This window comes from Pangasianodon hypophthalmus, chromosome 11, assembly GCF_027358585.1.
Source record: "Pangasianodon hypophthalmus isolate fPanHyp1 chromosome 11, fPanHyp1.pri, whole genome shotgun sequence".
NCBI lineage: Eukaryota > Metazoa > Chordata > Actinopteri > Siluriformes > Pangasiidae > Pangasianodon > Pangasianodon hypophthalmus.
Genome location: NC_069720.1, coordinates 24,109,169 through 24,128,362, shown reverse-complemented (window position 1 = coordinate 24,128,362; position 19,194 = coordinate 24,109,169). Strand labels below are relative to the sequence as shown.

General features: G+C 39.8%; 1 protein-coding gene across 5 annotated transcripts in view; it reads left to right on the top strand.

Moving 5' to 3' along the window:
- The window catches only part of LOC113527029 (complement factor H), a 51,390-nt gene that overhangs the window by 14,806 nt on the left and 17,390 nt on the right, over positions 1–19,194 (top strand). Inside the window, exons 13-18 of one of the 5 annotated variants that reach the window (XM_034308421.2) lie at positions 1,739–1,930; positions 2,902–3,093; positions 3,769–3,879; positions 12,086–12,196; positions 15,629–15,820; positions 17,111–18,191. The exons of 2 other annotated variants lie outside the window; for them this stretch is intronic. In XM_034308421.2, coding sequence (XP_034164312.1) covers positions 1,739–1,930; positions 2,902–3,093; positions 3,769–3,879; positions 12,086–12,196; positions 15,629–15,820; positions 17,111–17,151 — 839 coding nt within the window. In that variant the 3' untranslated portion in view covers positions 17,152–18,191. Of the gene's footprint in view, positions 1–1,738; positions 1,931–2,901; positions 3,094–3,768; positions 3,880–12,085; positions 12,197–15,628; positions 15,821–16,619; positions 16,895–17,110; positions 18,192–19,194 lie in introns of those variants that run through there. 2 more of the 5 variants (XM_053238253.1, XM_053238254.1) reach the window with 2 other exon arrangements.

Here is a 19,194-nt window from a genome sequence, read left to right as displayed (position 1 = left end):
AAACCTACCTTTGAGAACTAGTCCTAGGATTTTCACCAATCCTCAAAAGTTTGGTGTCAAACTACTCAGCAGAATGTGAAATATGTAATCATCTCTGAATTACGTCAAAAACATGGGTGCCTTCAGCCAAGCAGCTTTCAACAGACTAGCATTGATCTATTATCAAAAAACTTGATAAGTATGTTCATGTATGGTCTTTTTATTGCTCTATGTATCTTGGCAAGAACTTGCCACTGAAGGTGCTATTTTGAAAATTATTTGGGGCCAAGCACCAAAGGTGTGTAGGCACGCTATTGTTATTCTACCTTTTCTTCTTCTTCTTTTTCTTCTTCTTCTTCTTTTTCTTCTTCTCCTTCTTCTTGTTCCTTTCCTTCTTCTGGCTAGATTGTGTATTGCAGCCCATAGAATCATCTGGTAAAAAGTTGTGAAATTTTGCACACTGATTGGGGAGCATCTAGGGAATGTTCTGATCAAATTTGGGCCAAGTGCTGCCAACCCTCTAGCGCCACTATCGGGTCAAATTTGGGCCTAATTTGGAAGTGCGTTTATGGTCATAACTTTGAACCATGCTTCCAAAGTTTAAAGGCCAAGCATCCCTGGATTCCCTGGATCGACATGCACCCTATGACATCAATTTCCTCCTAATTAGATTACCTTGGATTTTGTCAAAAATGTTTTTTTCTTTACTCCTCCTACAACTTTTGTCCAAACATCACCAAATTTGGCAGCCATCATCTTCAGAGTAAGCCTCATAAAAGTTATCAAAACAATTTTGATTTACTCCAAATGGTTTGTCTGTAATGGGCCAACAAGTCTGACAGTGAAGTCACAAAACTGTCACAAAACTTGGTAGGCATCTTTAGGACCTCATTCCCTGAGGCTATACAACAAATTTCGTAACAGCACCACATACTGGTCAAAAGTTACAATAAAGTGCAGACAGTTCTTATATTTAAGTGCCATTTTTGCTAGTCCTCCTCCAAATTTTGTCCAATCTTCACCAAATTTGGCTCACATCATTGAAGCCTGTCTAAACAAAAGTTGTCAAAAGAACTCTGATATTCAAATCCGTTCTTCCATAAAGGACTGTCGAATGCGTGAAACTACAAATCATTGAATTTAACTCTTTGCCTGTAGTTATGGTTATGCTTTCCTGTGATTGCTTATGCAATAATCGTAGGGCATCTGTGAACATGTGGCTCACTGAGTCTGGGTACTTGGCCCCCAAAAATAATAATAATAATCATTATTATTATTATTATTATTATTATTATTAATTTAGTAAATGTATTAGCACTTATTATTAAGTTAGTAAATTCATTCTTTCATTCATTCATTCATTCCTTACTTATTGAAACTGTTACATTTATTGTGAGGGTTAATAAACAAGTATAATTATGTGAAACCATTGGGGACTTAATCTATTTAATTTCAATATGACAGAGTTTCCATAATGACTTAATGTGTACTTTATTATTTACTAAAGAGATTTATAAGGTTCCTCCTTTTATGAGCAGGTAAACATTTATGTTAATAATTTGATTAAAACTGCATTTGTGCTAATGGGATATTTGATAAACTTCAGTTAGGTTGTCAGGGTGTTATTATTATTATTATTTATCTAGTGTCGTTAACTTTATTTATTTATTTATTTATTTATTTATTTAATTTGTTTGCTGTCATTAACATTTTGCTGACTTTATTTGTAACCTTGTTGGTGATTTGGTGTTTGTTACAGCGGGTGAAGAGCCGAAATGCCCAGATCCTGAGCGAGAAATAAATAATGCAACCCTGATTAGAGCAAATCTGAAGGCATACTACCAGGAAGGTGGCACAGTAGAATACAAGTGTAAAAAAGGCTTTCAGTTTCAGGATGGGACCCAAGCCACATGTTCTGAAGGACAATGGAATTACCCACAATGCGTACAATGTGAGTAGCAAACCATCCTTGTTTTAAAAAACTAAACAAAACAAACCAAAAAAACCCTTAAAATTCTTTGTAATATCAGATGGCTCAAGAATATTCTAGTATAAAGTGGAGCTCATCGTTGTCTCAATGACTACAAGTTTCCCAGGTCCTCCCAGGCTGAAAAACAAGCCCGAATCATTATGGTTGACAGTTAGTATGAGGTGGTTGTGGTGATATGCTCTGTTTGGTTTTCGCCAAAGATGACATCTCCACCTTGGTCTCATGAGTCCTGTTGCTGCCATATTCTTTTTGGAGAGAAGGGGCTTTTTCAGTCACCTTTCCATGAAAGCCATACTTGTTCATTCTTTTTCTAATTGTGTTAACCCTTCCCACATTGATGAGCAGCAACAATTGCTTCTCTGAGGTGATGGCTGATGTCTTTTCTTCTTGGCACGATGTAGACACATTTTTCCCACCTGGTTTCTGAATGTTGGTTTACTTTTGGAAAAACAAAAGTAAGCTACATATTGAAATCTGTTTTTTTTTTTCAGCTGAGGTTATTTGTTTGTATATAGATGTTAGTGAGGACCACACAATTGTTATTTAGGCCCTGAAAAATAAAAACATAGAGGTGAAGGAGGGTACTTTCTTTTTCCCATGACTGTATGCATTTTCCTACTTTCTATTTAATTTCAATACGACAGAGTTTCCATAATGACTTAATGTGTACTTTACTAAAGAGATTTATAAGGTTCCTCCTTTTATGAGCAGGTAAACATTTATGTTAATAATTTGATTAAAACTGCATTTGTGCTAATGGGGTATTTGATAAACTTCAGTTAGGTTGTCAGGGTGTTATTATTATTATTATTTATCTAGTGTCGTTAACTTTATTTATTTATTTATTTATTTAATTATTTAATTTGTTTGCTGTCATTAACATTTTGCTGACTTTATTTGTAACCTTTTTGGTGATTTGGTGTTTGTCACAGTGGGTGAAGAGCTGAAATGCCCAGATCCTGAGCGAGAAATAAATAATGCAACCCTGATTAGAGCAAATCTGAAGGCGTACTACCAGGAAGGTGGCACAGTAGAATACAAGTGTAAAAAAGGCTTTCAGTTTCAGGATGGGACCCAAGCCACATGTTCTGAAGGACAATGGAATTACCCACAATGCATACAATGTGAGTAGCAAACCATCCTTGTTTAAAAAAACTAAACAAAACAAACCAAAAAAACCCTTAAAATTCTTTGCAATATCCCAGAAACCAGCACTGGGGTTTAGCATTGGAACCACACTATCCATCTTACTCACCACTAACATTGTGCCTTTATTGACTAAAAATATAACAATCTTTGTTCAAAAATAGTCATTTAGCACCTCACTGTAAGACACACAGTGTATAAATAGAGCATCCTTAATCGCAAACAGATGTACATTCATTCATGAAATTACCTAACCTCAACTACACCCCTGCCACCACACCCTGTCTGAGACGCTAATACTCAAGAAAATTCAGGCAATGTCAGAGGCATGAAATAGATACAGGTGATTTGCTTAAGTACCTATAACTGAAGTCTGAATATGCACAAATTCAAACGCAGTCAATTTTAAACAGCAGAAATGAACTGCTTTATATTTTAATCTAATAGAGCAAATTATATTTAAACAGAACCAACATACAAAATATACATATAGCTACTCATGTTGCATTATGACTAAAGATTTGAGATGACTTACAAAGAGTAAAAATCTCTGGGTTATGCACATGAATTATTTTTGTTGATTCTTTTTGTTGACTTTTTGTATATAACTAACTTTCCTGTTTTGTTTTTCATTTAAAATTTGTTTTTGAAAGCTTTGGCACCCTTAAATACTCATCAGGAAGAAAGAAATGAGACGGTCCTAACCGAAGAATCTTCTTTGCATGAAGATGCCACAGCTGAACAAAATAGACCACTTTCCACAGGTAAAAATAGTTCTACCAAATTTATTAGGGAAGGATCTAAGGGATCTTCTTCTTCTTCTACTAACCTAAATCCAGTGAGGCAGATCGAACTCTATATACTAGAGATATGCATCACAGTCTTGTAGTACTCCTTCCTGCTACTCAGGCAAGAGAGATGAACCTGATCGTTCTGGTGGTGGCGTAGTCAAAACATGGTCAGTTTTAGAAGTGTAGCAACAAACGTTTATGCTTTTCTCTGCCAATGGAATAGTCCACTACAGCAGTGACTGGAGGGCTGCATTGATATTGTGAAAAATAATTGATACCATAGCAAATAATAGCTATTTTAAAATGTATATATACAGTTAGGTCCATAAATATTTGGACACGTGCAAAGTATTAGTAATTATTAGTATTTTAGCTGTCTATCATGGCATATAGGATATAAAATTAAATTGTCAATATGAGCTCTTTCAGCTTTAATTTGAAGGTGGAAATTTAAGGGACCTTTTAAAGGACCAAAAGTAATGTAACAATTGGCTGTTAAGCTATTTGACAGCCAAGTGTGTACTTTTCTCTTATTATTTCACTTACAAGTAAGCAGATAAAAGGTCTAGAGTTGATATGAAGTCTAAAGAGCTGTCACTGGCAGTAAAGCAAGCCATCATTAGGCTGAAAATTCAATACAAATCCATCAGAGAGATAGCAAAAACATTAGGTGAGATGAAATCAGCCATTGGTACATTCTTAAAAAAAAGAATGCACTGGTAAGCTCAGGAACACCAAAAGGCCCAGAAGACCACAGAAAACAACTGTGATTGATGACAGAATAATTCTTTTCCTGGTGAAGAAAAACCTCTTCACAACAGCTGATCAAGAACACTCTCCAGGAGGTAGGCCTATCTGTGTCAAAATCAACAATCAAGAGAAGGCTTCACCAAAGTAAATACAAAGGGTTTAACTCAAAATGTAAATCACTGATAAGCCTAAAAAAAACAGAAAGACCACATTAATGTTTGCAAAGAAATATCTAATAAAAAAAATAAAAAAAAGAAAGAAAAAAAGGCCGTGCAGTTCTGGAGCAACATTCTATGGACAGATGAGAAAAATAGCAACATGTACTAGAATGATAGGAAGAGAAAACTATGGAGAAAGGAAGGAACTGCTCATGATCCGAAGCATACCACCTCATCTTATGGCATGAGCTGCCAGTGGTTCCCTTGTATTTATGGATGATGTGACTACTGACAAAAGTAGTAGGATGAATTCTGCGTAAGGATATATTCTGAAGTGTATAGGGCTATATTATATTATTTAATTGAGCATTCATTTCACTTTCCGAAGGCAAAACTGAAGGCAAAAGTCTGCACTTTCAGCTCATATTCACTATTTCATTTCAACTTCTTTTCATTTATGGGCCTGACTGTATTTCAGAATAGGTTACTGAGGCATTTGACAGGGTCACCGTTAAGCTATGATCTGAGTGATCTAATAATTTTAAACAAGCATATAATCTGTGAAATGATCTGTATGGTCAAAATTCTTTCCTCCACTAATTACTTGGCTCAAGATATTAAATATTCTTCCTGAAGAACTTAGGTCCTACCACAAAATTCATAATATGCAAAACCTGCTTTTGAAAACTAGATCTGGGATTCTTGGTGTATTTAAAAAAAATTGCCAGATAAATACTCAAGACAAGATTCTGACATGTGCTAAGGTTGGGGAGTGGTTATCATCAATGGATGCTATAATATTCATAGTCAGATCGAGTTAAAATTTAGTATACTGTATCTTTATGCAAATCTGTAAAAGGATTTATAATGATGACTTGATTACATGGCTGTCACTGTCCAGTCAATTTTCAGCTGATATTGGAGAGGGTTTGCACTGAGAAATTATCAGAAAATGTTTATATACACTCCTGGAAAAAAAATATATATATATAAATAAATTTAGAAAAAAAAAAGAGGGGCCAAGCCCAAAATGCCAAAATGGCAAATATTAAGCTTTTAATGGTCTTAACAACAAACCATTGGTGAGAAAATTAGCAAGAATTAAACAAATGCACTCATGAGAACTCCTGTGATTCCATTTGCTCGTTTACTTTTGCGGCAGTGAACTGTTTGGGGAAAGCTAGAATCAGGGAAATTCACTTATATAGTCTTCTTGTATGCAAAGGTAAAATCATGATAATAATTCAAATATTTGCGAGCGGATCGGGTCGAACTAACACATGACTGTGTGTAAAACATTTTCCAAAATTATCTTCTGGAACTTTTTTTTTTTTTTTTCATTTTAAACATTTAAAGAAATCAAAGAGAAAAGCTATCCCATACTAAGTTCCTTTATCTATTTGTTTAATTCTTGCTAATTTCTGAAAGATTCACTTACCTAGTCAAATTCCTTGTGTGTGAGCACACCTGGCAATAAAGTTCTTTCTGATTCTTATTCTGATTCTGAATCTGTAGTCACTTTTTCCCAAAAAGTAAACTAACATTCAGAAACCAGTTGGGAAAAAATAAGTACACCCTATAATACATTAACATGTAGAACAGGCAGTGTTTTAGGCTGTGTGTTCCTCCCTGCCCGCGCTATATTACGGGTGGGGATACACACAGCCTGTGCGTTGTCTGCTTGGGAGCGGAGCACGCAGAGTCGGCTCTCGAGGGAGCCGGCTGCTTGCATTGCGAGCGTTTGCTGCTGCATGCTCTTCGCTCCCGGAGGGCTCTCTTTGAGGAGGGAGCCTTCACCCACGTTCCTCATGGTGCTGGCCCCGCTTCTGCCGAGGCAGAGCGGCGGTTACACTCGTGGGGTTTGCAAATGGATTTGGTGGAGGGAATGGAGACGGGCGAGTCCCTTTCTCCTTCCTCACCCACCCGATCCACTGCCCGCTGTCTGGGATCGGAAGCCCGCTTTGTGGTTTCTCCCCCCCCCCCGGGGAAAGGGCTCAGCGCTCCGCCTGTCTTCCTCCGAGGAGGTTGGCATGGAGGGTTCGCCCCCTCAATCTCCCCAGTATGAGGAGCTGTTGGAGGTGGTTTCTTGTGGTGTGGCCAAGCTAAATATTGACTGGCCCGCCCGAGAAACAGGCTGAACTGCAGAAAAGTAAGCTTGATGAACATTTTCTGCAGAGTAAGCCGCCACCTCCACGCCGGAGCCTGCCTTTCTTCCCTGACCTCCACACCGAGGTGTCGAGGTCATGGGGGAGGCCTTTTTCGGCCCGTATATTCAGTCCCACCACGAGTTATTATGCCAATGTGGCGGGGCTGGATGATCATGGTTACAGCTTGCGAGCTATCTGTCCCCTGGCGTGGCATCGTCTCTGAAGGCTCCGGCATTGCCCTCCAAGCCGCTGCGGACCACCTCAGCACTGGTGGGCAAAGGGTACACGGCAGCAGGTCAGGCTGGTGCTTGCTTGCACACCATGGCGGTTTTGCAGGTTTACCAGGCTGATCTGCTTACTGAGCTCAGACGAGCCGCCAATCTGTCTCTCTGCGCCACCAAAGAGACCGCCCGCCCTATTGGCAGGTCCATGGCAGCACTGTTGGCGGCGGAGAGACATCTGTGGTTGACCCTGTCTGATATGAAAGGGAAGGACAGGGTCTTCCTCATGGATGCCCCGCTTGCACCTTCTGGCCTGTTTGGCGACGCCGTCAGTTCCATCGTCAACAGGTACCAGGAGGCTCGTACACAAGTGGTGGGCTTCCGGCGGTTTTCGTGTGCCAGCTCCTCATACCGGGAGGCACAAAAACAGAGCGTCGCTCTGAGCTGGCACACGAAACCCGCCGGAAGCCCGCCACTTGTGTACGAGCCTCCTGGTACCTGGGCCGGGGTCTTCTAAGGCAGAGCTGGATCTGTGGACCTTTCTTTTGTCTAAGAGGACCTCGGCCAAGAAGTCCTGATGCTTGTGGCCCAGGACTTTTGAGGGCGGGCCCCTCTGGGGAAGAACGGTGTACGCCTCATCATACGGTGCCCGTCTCTCCTCAGTGCCCTTGGGAGATCAACCTGCCAACCCTGCCACCCATGGTGCTTCAGGGCGCAGCGGTCTCCGGCGAGCGCTCCTCTCAGTCTCCGCCCGGGAACGTAGCGGTACTGGGAGGCTTGCTACCTCTTCAGAGCTCTCCAGAGCAGCTAGTTCGGCTGTCCCCTGCCGGTCCGCCGCTTCAGGGCACCGAGCTAGCCACTCTTGTTACACCAGAGGTCAGTCTCAAGAGACTGATTCCCTTAGTAGACTATTTGGCAGCGTGGAAACTTCTGCCGAATGTGTCTCAATGGGTCCTGCATACTATAGAGAAAGGCTACCGAATCCAATTCGGTTCTCCACTACCTCGTTTTTGCGGGATTCTTCCCACTCTGGTGGGTCCCGAGCAGGCCCTGGTAATGGAACAGGAAGTGAACACTCTCCTGTGGAAGGAGGCCATCACGACAGAGAGTCCGGGTTCTACAGCCGGTACTTCATTGTTCCGAAAAAGGGTGGAGGGCTGCGTCCCATTTTGGATCTGCGTCATTTGAACCGCTCAGTCGTGCAAATGAAGTTCAAGATGCTCACGATCAAACAGGTCGTGTCTCAGATCAGCTCCGAGGACTGGTTTGTCATGATCGATGTAAAAGACGCATACTTCCATATCTCCATCCTTCCCCAACACAGGAAGTCCCTGAGGTTTGCTTTCGGGGGCAAAGCTTACCAATATCGGGTTCTTCCGTTCGGCCTTGCACTCTCACCCCACACTTTCACAAAGTGTGTGGATGCTGCTCTGGCTCCTCTGCGACTCCAGGGCATCCGCATACTGAATTATATCAACAGTTGGTTGATATTAGCTCAATCAGAGCAGGCGGCGGTTCAGCATCGAGATGACGTTCTCGTCCACATGAAAGAGCTGGGGTTAAGACTAAACACCGAGAAAATTGTGCTTTCTCCAGTACAGAGAACCACTTATCTGGGCGTGGTGTGGGATTCGACCATGATGCAGGCACGTCTGTCTCCTGCTTGGATTGAGTTGATCCTCACAGCAGTCGCGAGAGTAAAAGAAGGCCGGTCACTCACTGTAAAGCAGTTCCAGAAACTGCTGGGTCTGATGGCAGCTGCGTCCAACGTGATACCTTTTGGCCTGCTGTACATGAGACCCCTACAGTGGTGGCTCAAGGCCAAGGAGTTCTCCCTGAGGGGAAGCCCGCTCCGCATGATCAAGGTTATTGCGGCGGTGCCTACGTGCCTTAGACATGTGGAGGAAACCTTGGTTCTTGTCCCGGGGCCCGGTGCTTGGAGCTCCTTGTCGCCGCATGATGCTAGCGACGGACGCATCTCTCACCGGATGGGGAGCGGTCATGAGTGGCCTGTGGAGCGGCCGCTATCTCACCTGGCATATCAACTGCCTGGAGATGCTGGCTGTGTTTCTAGCATTGAAACATTTTCTCCCGGACCTAGGAGATCGCCACGTGTTGGTGCGCACCGACAACACAGCGGTGGTCTCTTACATCAACCACCAGGGAGGTCTGTGTTCGCACCCCCTTTACAGGCTGGCGCACCAGATCCTTGTGTGGTCCCAGGGGAAACTCCTGAGCAGTTTACATCCCTGGACATCTCAATATGGGAGCAGACGCCCTGTCGAGGCAGGGGCCGAAGCCCAGGGAATGAAGGCTCCACCCTGATGTGGTGAAGCAGATATGGAGAGTGTTTGGCCAGGCTCAGGTGGATTTGTTTGCGACTCAGGAGACATCGCACTGTCCCCTCTGGTTCTCTCTGACTCATCCAGCTACTCTCGGACTGGATGCTATGGTACAGACGTGGCCGAGGCTGCGTCTGTACCCCTTTCCGAGTATGGTTCTCGGACCTGATTTCCCTTCTCGACGGCTCTCCATGGGAGATTCCCGTCGGGAGGGATCTCCTCTCACAGGTGGGGGGCGCCATCTTCCACCCCCACCCCGAGTTGTGGAAGCTGTGGGTGTGGCCTCTGAACGTCTCTCAGCCGAGGTTGTTGAGACCATTCTCCAATCCAGAGCTCCCTCAACGAGGAACCTGTACGCCTTGAGGTGGAAACTTTTCACTTCCTGGTGTGGAGACCGCCGGCTCGACCCAGTTAATTGCCCAGTTGGTACAGTGCTGGAGTTCCTGCAGGCCCGTTCCTCCAAGGCCTGTTTGGCAGGTGTATCCATGCAGGACATCTGCAATGCTGCGGGTTGGTCTATGCCCCTGACGTTCACCAGGTTCTTTGGCCTCGATATGCAAGCCACTCCCGGCTCTTCTGTTCTCTTGCCCTAGCTGTGCTCTTCCACACTAGGCAGGGCTTTGTAAGTCTGGCAGCATGGACATACTCGTTCCCATAGCGTTTCAATGCAGCTCGAGTTCCTGAAGGGGAACGTCTCTAGGTTACGCATGTAACCATGGTGCCCCGAGGGAACGAGACACTGCGTCTCAGTGCCATATATCTGGCATCCCTGTGAGCGCTTGCTTCATTCCTCAGAAGCTGCCGCTGTATCCACCGCTCGTGCTTTTAAGCTTCCGGGTCGATACGTCACCCCGCTTGTGACGTCTTGCCCTTCCATTGGACTGATTACACAAGTGATTCAGAGCGTGGTCACGCTGAAGGCGTTCCCATAGCGTTTCGACGCAGCGTCTCGTTCCCTCGGGGAACCATGGTTACATGCGTAACCTAGAGACGTTCTCCACCACCACTCATTAAAAATAGACAAGTGGATCCAATTATTATTATTATTATTATTATTATTATTAATTTAGTAAATCTATTAGCACTTATGATTAAGTTAGTAAATTCATTCATTCATTCATTACTTACTTATTCAAAATGTTACATTTATTGTGAGGGTTAATAACCAAGTATAATTTTGCAAAACCATTGGGGATTTAATCTACATACATAATATATATACATGTAATCTATATACATGGCTTTATTATACATCCAAGTCCTGATTTGGATTTGGGCTGATTGTGTTCTACACTCACTATTAATATGTCACAGCAGAAATTGATATTCTTTTGGGAATTGATGTTCTTTATCTGTTCTTGGCAGATGAAGTGAAAGCTGGCATGGCATTCTGTAGCCTGTCCACTTCATACTTCACAGATTCTGGCAAGGTTTTTTCTGTTAACTCTAAAGACTATAGTAAATGAAACTTGTAGGTCAGCAGTGTTACCTTCCCTTTCTCACGTTCCTGATCATAGTTGGGAAGCTAGGGAATCTGCCTGACTAGGCTTGGTAACAGCTTTCACAGTGTTCCTTGATTCTAACAGGTATGTGGGTCAAAACATACACATGGCGCTTATCTGAAGGAAGTAATGGGTGCTTTATATGAAAATAGCATTCTCGATAGCTCTCGATAGCTCACAAAACAGTTACAGAGTTGTGGCTAACTTAACTTCCAAACAGCAACAACAACACAGGTCGTGTCCCCCCCCAAAAAAAAAAACATCGGGCAATACCCCTCCCATAATGTCCCATCTTAAATGTACAGGGCACATTTTACAACAGCAGTGGTAACTGCCCGTGGCATGAAAGCAGTAGTGTAAACACTGTGTAACAACAAGGTTGGTGTGAGGAGAATAAGGGCACGGTAGGTAGGACTGAGAGAGATGGCGGCATTATGTTTGTTTCTGGTTTTCATTACAGCAGTCTTCCTAACTGAAATATTTAAACACAAAAATTTAAAATTGCACACACGATCACACACGCAGGCACATACAGTCACTTGGCTCGCCACCACAGCCTCAATCTGATAGTCATTTAGCACCTCACTGTAAGACACACAGTGTATAAATAGAGCATCCTTAATTGCAAACAGATGTACACTCATTCATGAAGTTACCTAACCTCAACTACACCCCTGCCACCACACCCTGTCTGAGACGCTATTACTCAAGAAAATTCAGGCAATGTCAGAGGCATGAAATAGATACAGGTGATTTGCTTATGTACCTCTAACTGAAGTCTGAATATGCACAAATTCAAACGCAGTCAATTTTAAACAGCAGAAATGAACTGTTTTATATTTTAATCTAATAGAGCAAATTATATTTAAACAGAACCAACATACAAAATATACATATAGCTACTCATGTTGCATTATGACTAAAGATTTGAGATGACTTACAAAGAGTAAAAATCTCTGGGTTATGCACATGAATTATTTTTGTTGATTCTTTTTGTTGACTTTTTGTATATAACTAACTTTCCTGTTTTGTTTTTCATTTAAAATTTGTTTTTGAAAGCTTTGGCACCCTTAAATACTCATCAGGAAGAAAGAAATGAGACGGTCCTAACCGAAGAATCTTCTTTGCATGAAGATGCCACAGCTGAACAAAACAGACCACTTTCCACAGGTAAAAATAGTTCTACCAAATTTATTAGGGAAGGATCTAAGGGATCTTCTTTCTTATTATTATTATTCTACTAACCTAAATCCAGTGAGGCAGATCGAACTCTATATACTAGAGATATGCATCACAGTCTTGTAGTACTCCTTCCTGCTACTCAGGCAAGAGAGATGAACCCGATCGTTCTGGTGGTGGCGTAGTCAAAACGTAGTCAGTTTTAGAAGTGTAGCAACAAACGTTTATGCTTTTCTCTGCCAATGGAATAGTCCACTACAGCAGTGACTGGAGGGCTGCATTGACATTGTGAAAAATAATTGATACCATAGCAAATAATAGCTATTTTAAAATGAACACCAAAAGGCCTGGAAGACCACAGAAAACAACTGTGATTGATGACAGAAGAAAACCTCTTCACAACAGCTGGCCAGATCAAGAACACTCTCCACGAGGTAGGCATATCTGTGTCAAAGTAAACAATCAAGAGAAGCCTTCACAAGTAAATACAGAGGGTTTAATTCAAAATGTAAATCACTGATAAGCCTAAAAAAACAGAAAGACCATATTAATGTTTGCAAAGAAATATCTAAAAAAAAAAAAAAAAAAAAGAAAAAAAGAGGCCTTATAGTTCTGGAGCAACTCATTCTATGGACAGATGAGACAAATAGCAACATGTACCAGACTGATAGGAAGAGAAAACTATGGAGAAAGGAAGGAACTGCTCATGATCCGAAGCATACCACCTCATCTTATGGCATGGGCTGCCAGTGGAACTGGTTCCCTTGTATTTATGGATGATGTGACTACTGACAAAAGTAGTAGGATGAATTCTGTGTAAGGCTATATTCTGAAGTGTATAGGACTATATTATATTATTTAATTGAGCATTCATTTTACTTTCTGAAAGCAAAACTGAAGGCAAAAGTCTGCAGTTTCAGCTCATATTCATTATTTCATTTCAACTTCTTTTCAGTTATTTCAGAATATGTTACTGAGGCATTTGACAGGGTTACTGTTAAGCTATGATCTGAGTGATCTAATAATTTTAAACAAGCATATAATATGTGTAATGATCTGTATGGTCAAAATTCTTTCCTCTACTAATTACTTGGCTCAAGATATTAAATATTCTTCCTGAAGAACTTAGGTCCTACCACAAAATTCATAATATGCAAAACCTGCTTTTGAAAACTAGATCTGGGATTCTTGGTGTATTTAAAAAAAATTGCCAGATAAATACTCAAGACAAGATTCTGACATGTGCTAAGGTTGGGGAGTGGTTATCATCAATGGATGCTATAATATTCATAGTCCGATCGAGTTAAAATTTAGTATACTGTATCTTTATGCAAATCTGTAAAAGGATTTATAATGATGACTTGATTACATGGCTGTCACTGTCCAGTCAATTTTCAGCTGATATTGGAGAGGGTTTGCACTGAGAAATTATCAGAAAATGTTTATATACACTCCTGGAAAAAAAAATATATATATAAATAAATTTAGAAAAAAAAAGAGGGGCCAAGCCCAAAATGCCAAAATGGCAAATATTAAGCTTTTAATGGTCTTAACATAAACCATTGGTGAGAAAATTAGCAAGAATTAAACAAATGCACTCATGAGACCTCCTGTGCCTCCATTAGCTCGTTTACTTCTTGTATGCAAAGGTAAAATCATGATAATGATTAAAATGTTTGATGTAAAATTCAAACTAACACATAACTGTGTGTAAAAATTTTTCCAAAATTTTCTTCTGGGACGTTTTTTTCCTTAAAAGATTAGCCATACCCGATACAGGCTTAAACATTTAAAGAAATCAAAGAGAAAAGCTACCCCATACTAAGTTCCTTTATCTACTTGTTTAATTCTTGCTAATTTCTGAAAGATTCACTTGCCAAGTCAAATTCCTTGTGTGTAAGCACACTTGGCAATAAAGTTCTTTCTGATTCTGAATATATAGTCATTTTTTCCCAAAAAGTAAACTAACATTCAGAAACCAGTTGGGACACCCTATAATACATTAACATGTAGAATCACCTTTAGCAACAATTACTTGAAGTAAACACTTGCTGTGGGAGTTTATCAACATTTTTACAACATATTTACAACATTGTTTCAGTTCACTGATGTTTCAGGGCATTCATTTATGCACAGCTCTCTTAAGATCCTGCCACAGCATCTCACTGGGATTGACGTCTGGACTTTGACTTGACCATTCCAACACCCTGACTTTTTTCTTCTTTAGCCAATAAGATGTTGATTTGCTGGTGTACTTGGGATCATTGCCCTGTTGCATGACCCAATTTTGGCCCAGTTTAAGCTGCTGGACAGATGGCCTCACATTGTCTCAAGAATATTCTAGTATAAAGTGGGGCTCATCGTTGTCTCAATGACTACAAGTTTCCCAGGTCCTCCCAGGCTGAAAAACAAGCCCGAATCATTATGGTTGACAGTTAGTATGAGGTGGTTGTGGTGATATGCTCTGTTTGGTTTTCGCCAAAGATGACATCTCCACCTTGGTCTCATGAGTCCTGTTGCTGCCATATTCTTTTTGGAGAGAAGGGGCTTTTTCAGTCACCTTTCCATGAAAGCCATACTTGTTCAGTCTTTTTCTAATTGTGTTAACCCTTCCCACATTGATGAGCAGCAACAATTGCTTCTCTGAGGTTATTTGTTTGTATATAGATGTTAGTGAGGACCACACAATTGTTATTTAGGCCCTGAAAAATAAAAACATAGAGTTGAAGGAGGGTGTACTTTCTTTTTCCCATGACTGTATGCATTTTCCTACTTTCAGTACTATTATTTAGAGCCAGTCAAAGATTGTCAATTGTTCTCCACCACCACCCATTAAAAATAGAAAAGTGGATCCAATCATTATTATTATCATTATTATTATTATCATTATTATTATTATTATTATTATTATTATTATTACTATTACTATTATTAATTTAGTAAATCTATTAGCACTTATTATTAAGTTGGTAAATTCAATCTTTCATTCATTCATTCCGTACGTATTCAAACTCTTACATTTATTGTGAGGGTTAATAAACAAGTATAATTTTGTGAAACCATTGGGGACTTAATCTATTTAATTTCAATATGACAGAGTTTCCATAATGACTTAATGTGTACTTTATTATTTACTAAAGAGATTTATAAGGTTCCTCCTTTTATGAGCAGGTAAATATTTATGTTAATAATTTGATTTAAATTGCATTTGTGCTAATGGGATATTTGACCAACTTCAGTTAGGTTGTCAACGTGTTATTATTATTATTATTATTATTATTATTATTATTATTTATCTAGTGTCGTTAATATTATTTACTCATATTTTTTAATTAATTTATTTATTGTTTTTTTTTATTTGTTTGCTGTCATTAACATTTTGCTGACTTTGTAACCTTGTTGGTGATTTGGTGTTTGTTACAGCGGGTGAAGAGCTGAAATGCCCAGCTCCTGCGCGAGAAATAAATAATGCAACCCTGATTAGACCAAATCTGAAGGCGTCCTACCAGGAAGGTGGCACAGTAGAATACAAGTGTAAAAAAGGCTTTCAGTTTCAGGATGGGACCCAAGCCACATGTTCTGAAGGACAATGGAATTACCCACAATGTGTAAAACGTGAGTAGCAAACCATCCTTGTTTAAAAAAAAATAAACAAAACAAACCAAAAAAACCCTTAAATTTCTTTGCAATATCCCAGAATCCAGCACTGGGGTTTAGCATTGGAACCACACTATCCATCTTACTCACCACTAACATTGTGCCTTTATTGACTAAAAATATAACAATCTTTATTCAAAAATATTTGTTTTACAACCAAATATTTCAACACCATTGACCTTCGTACATGGTTTTATTATACATCCAAGTCCTGATTTGGATTCGGGCTGATTGTGTTCTACACTCACTATTAATATGTCACAGCAGAAACTGATATTCGTTATCTGTTCTTGGCAGATGAAGTGAAAGCTGGCATGGCATTCTGTAGCCTGTCCACTTCATACTTCACAGATTCTGGCAAGATTTTCTGTTAACTCTAAAGACTATAGTAAATGAAACTTGTAGGTCTGCAGTGTTACCTTCCCTTTCTCATGTTCCTGATCATAGTTGGGAAGCTAGATAATCTGCCTCACTAGGCTTACAGTACAGGTACATAAATATTATATTAAATAAATATTTATATATACAGTTATAAATGTTAAATATACAGTTAGGTCCATAAAAATTTGGACATTTACAAATTTATTATTAGTATTTTACCTGTCTATCACAGTGTATAGGACATAAAATTAAACAATCAATATGAGCTCTTTCAGCTTTAATTTGAAGGTGCAAATTAATTTTAAGGGACCTTTTAAAGGACCAAAAGTAATGTAACAGTTGGCTGTTAAGTTCTTAATAAAAAACCTCTTCACAGCTGACCAGATGAACACTCTCCAGGAGGGAGGCATATCTGTGTCAAAGTCAACAATCAAGAGAAGGCTTCACCAAAGTAAATACAGAGGGTTTCACTCAAAATGTAAATCATTAAAACTAGACAAGTGGATCCAAAATATAGGAAGAATCAATACAGGCACAATGAAATTGTTATTTATATCTGTAACCAATTTTACACTCTGCTTGGTGCTAAAAAGACCTGCTCACAGGGGAGATAGGTTGGAAGTGTCAAATGCATAGTATGAAAAAGTAGTAACTATGAAAACAATGCATTTAGTTATACTACCAGCAATCTAATTTCCGAAGATAACCAATAAACACAATATATAAAAACTTATTTGTGGAAATCAAGTCTTGCTCCTGTTTATATCAATACTTACGTTTATTAGGATTTAGATAGTTAAAATGGTATTTTCTGTTGATTTGACAAAACAGCAAACCGAACATCTACTCTGTTGGATTTTATTTCAGAACCGAAGCCTCCAAGGAAGAAAACAGCAACCACAGCCTGAAGACAAAGAAATGTACATAAAACACGGTCAATCTATAATATTCAGGTGTCAAACACGAACATCATTAAAAACATATTTACAGCAGAAGTGCCTTGATAGATAATTATAGCTGCTTACGAGTATTGAAATTCTAGCAGATTTTCATGTAGCTGCCAAAATAATAGACTGAGTTTTATTTTAGAAAATAATTATTACTACTTACTAAAGATTAATTTCCTTTTTTCAAAGGATATGCAGATTCTGTGCAGAGTACTATAATATTCTTCTTTAATTATGAATTTTTGTCTATCTTAACTGGACAATGAAGTAAGGCATTGAGGAATATTCTTTTACAAAAAGCCTCCTCCAGTGCCACCCATTCAGGTTTGTCATGTGTCTTACTCCTCACCTTATTCTTCCACCAAGCTAAAATATTTAAATTAGCTGCCCAATAGTAACATTTGAAATTGGGGAGGCCAAACCCTCCTCGTATTTTTGCTTTATTCAAGTGCTTTCTAGTGATTCTTGGAGGTTTACTAGCCCATATAAATGTTGAAATAAAAGATTCCAATTTTTTAAAGCAATATTGATGAATAAAGGCAGGACTGGTTTGAAATATATATAAAAACTTTGGAAACACAACCATTTTAATGGCATTAATTCTTCCTGCCATGGAAATGGGGAGAGTTTTCCAAAATGTGTCTGCTTTAATTTGGTCCACTGTCTTTTCCCAATTAACTTTTAATAGAGATTCTGGTTTGCACCTAAGTATTTGAAGGACTTATAAGCAATACTGAATTTAGTTGTAGCTAAAAATTGCTTGTCCCTATCATTGGAAATAGGCATTAACTCACTTTTTTCCCAATTTATTGTAAACCTCGAAATACCGCCAAATTTTTCAAGAAGAATGAGTAATGGTGGAATCGACAATATAGGTTTTGAAATATATAAAAGAACATTGTCTGCATATAATGAAAGTAATTATGATTTTTATATGACTGAGGATTGTGTCTTTTCATAGATACTTCAGCAAGTCAATAAAAACATTTCAAACATCTGTATATCATCTGTGTGTCATTCTTTTCCTAGAAAATATTGCAGACCATCTTACACATAAAGACCTTAGATGTTCCATGGATAAAATGTCTCAATTATGAATGATTCTGGCCTTGACCAATGTTTTTGTACAATATTGGCTTGAGTAAGAAGCAATACTTAATCCAGCACCACTGGACTGGAAGATGCAAACAGCATCTTCATCATCATCAGCACCAGCATGATCCCCCTCTTCCTCCTCAAGAATCTGGACATTTTCCCTGATTGAAATGTTGTGGAGAATTGCAGTAACCACAATAACAGAACAGCTTTTGGAGGGGTTCAACTTCAGGCCACCACTGGACTTGCTGATGCAGCGAAAACATTGTTTCCACACTCCTTTAGCCCTCTCCACTATCAAGCGTGTCATTCCATGGGCCTGATTAAACATTTCCTCTGCAATGGTGGCTGGATGCTTCACAGGTGTCAAGAGGTATGGGCGAAGAGGATATCGGCTGTCTCCCACCAGCCAGCTATCACTAAAGCCCCCCTCTTCAGCCACCTGGCAAACTGCAGAATTGGCTAACACAAAAGAGTCATGAGCGCTTCCAGGCCATTTTGCCACAATGTCAGTGAAGATCCCCAGGTGATCACACACTACTTAAACATTAATGGCTGGATAACCCTTCCTACATATGTACAAGGGCTCATTTACCACAGGGCTTGGGATAAGGGATGATAATTGTGGAAGTGTTGATTGGCCAGCTGGATTTCTTTAGGAGTTTTGGGGAAAGTCAGCATGTTCTTCAAAAGCTGTGTAACTGCTGTCACAGCCTTGCTGACTGAAGACTTGCTGATCCCAAGGCCATCACCAACCACCTCCATAAAACTTCCAACAGCATAATTATACACTGCAACTAAGAACTGCATGGCTGGACTTAAGGAGAAGTTTCATCTTTTGGCCCTCTGAAGGTGTGGTTTCAAAACCCGCAGCGATTCAAGGATCTCGGTCCTCGGAAGCCGGAATTT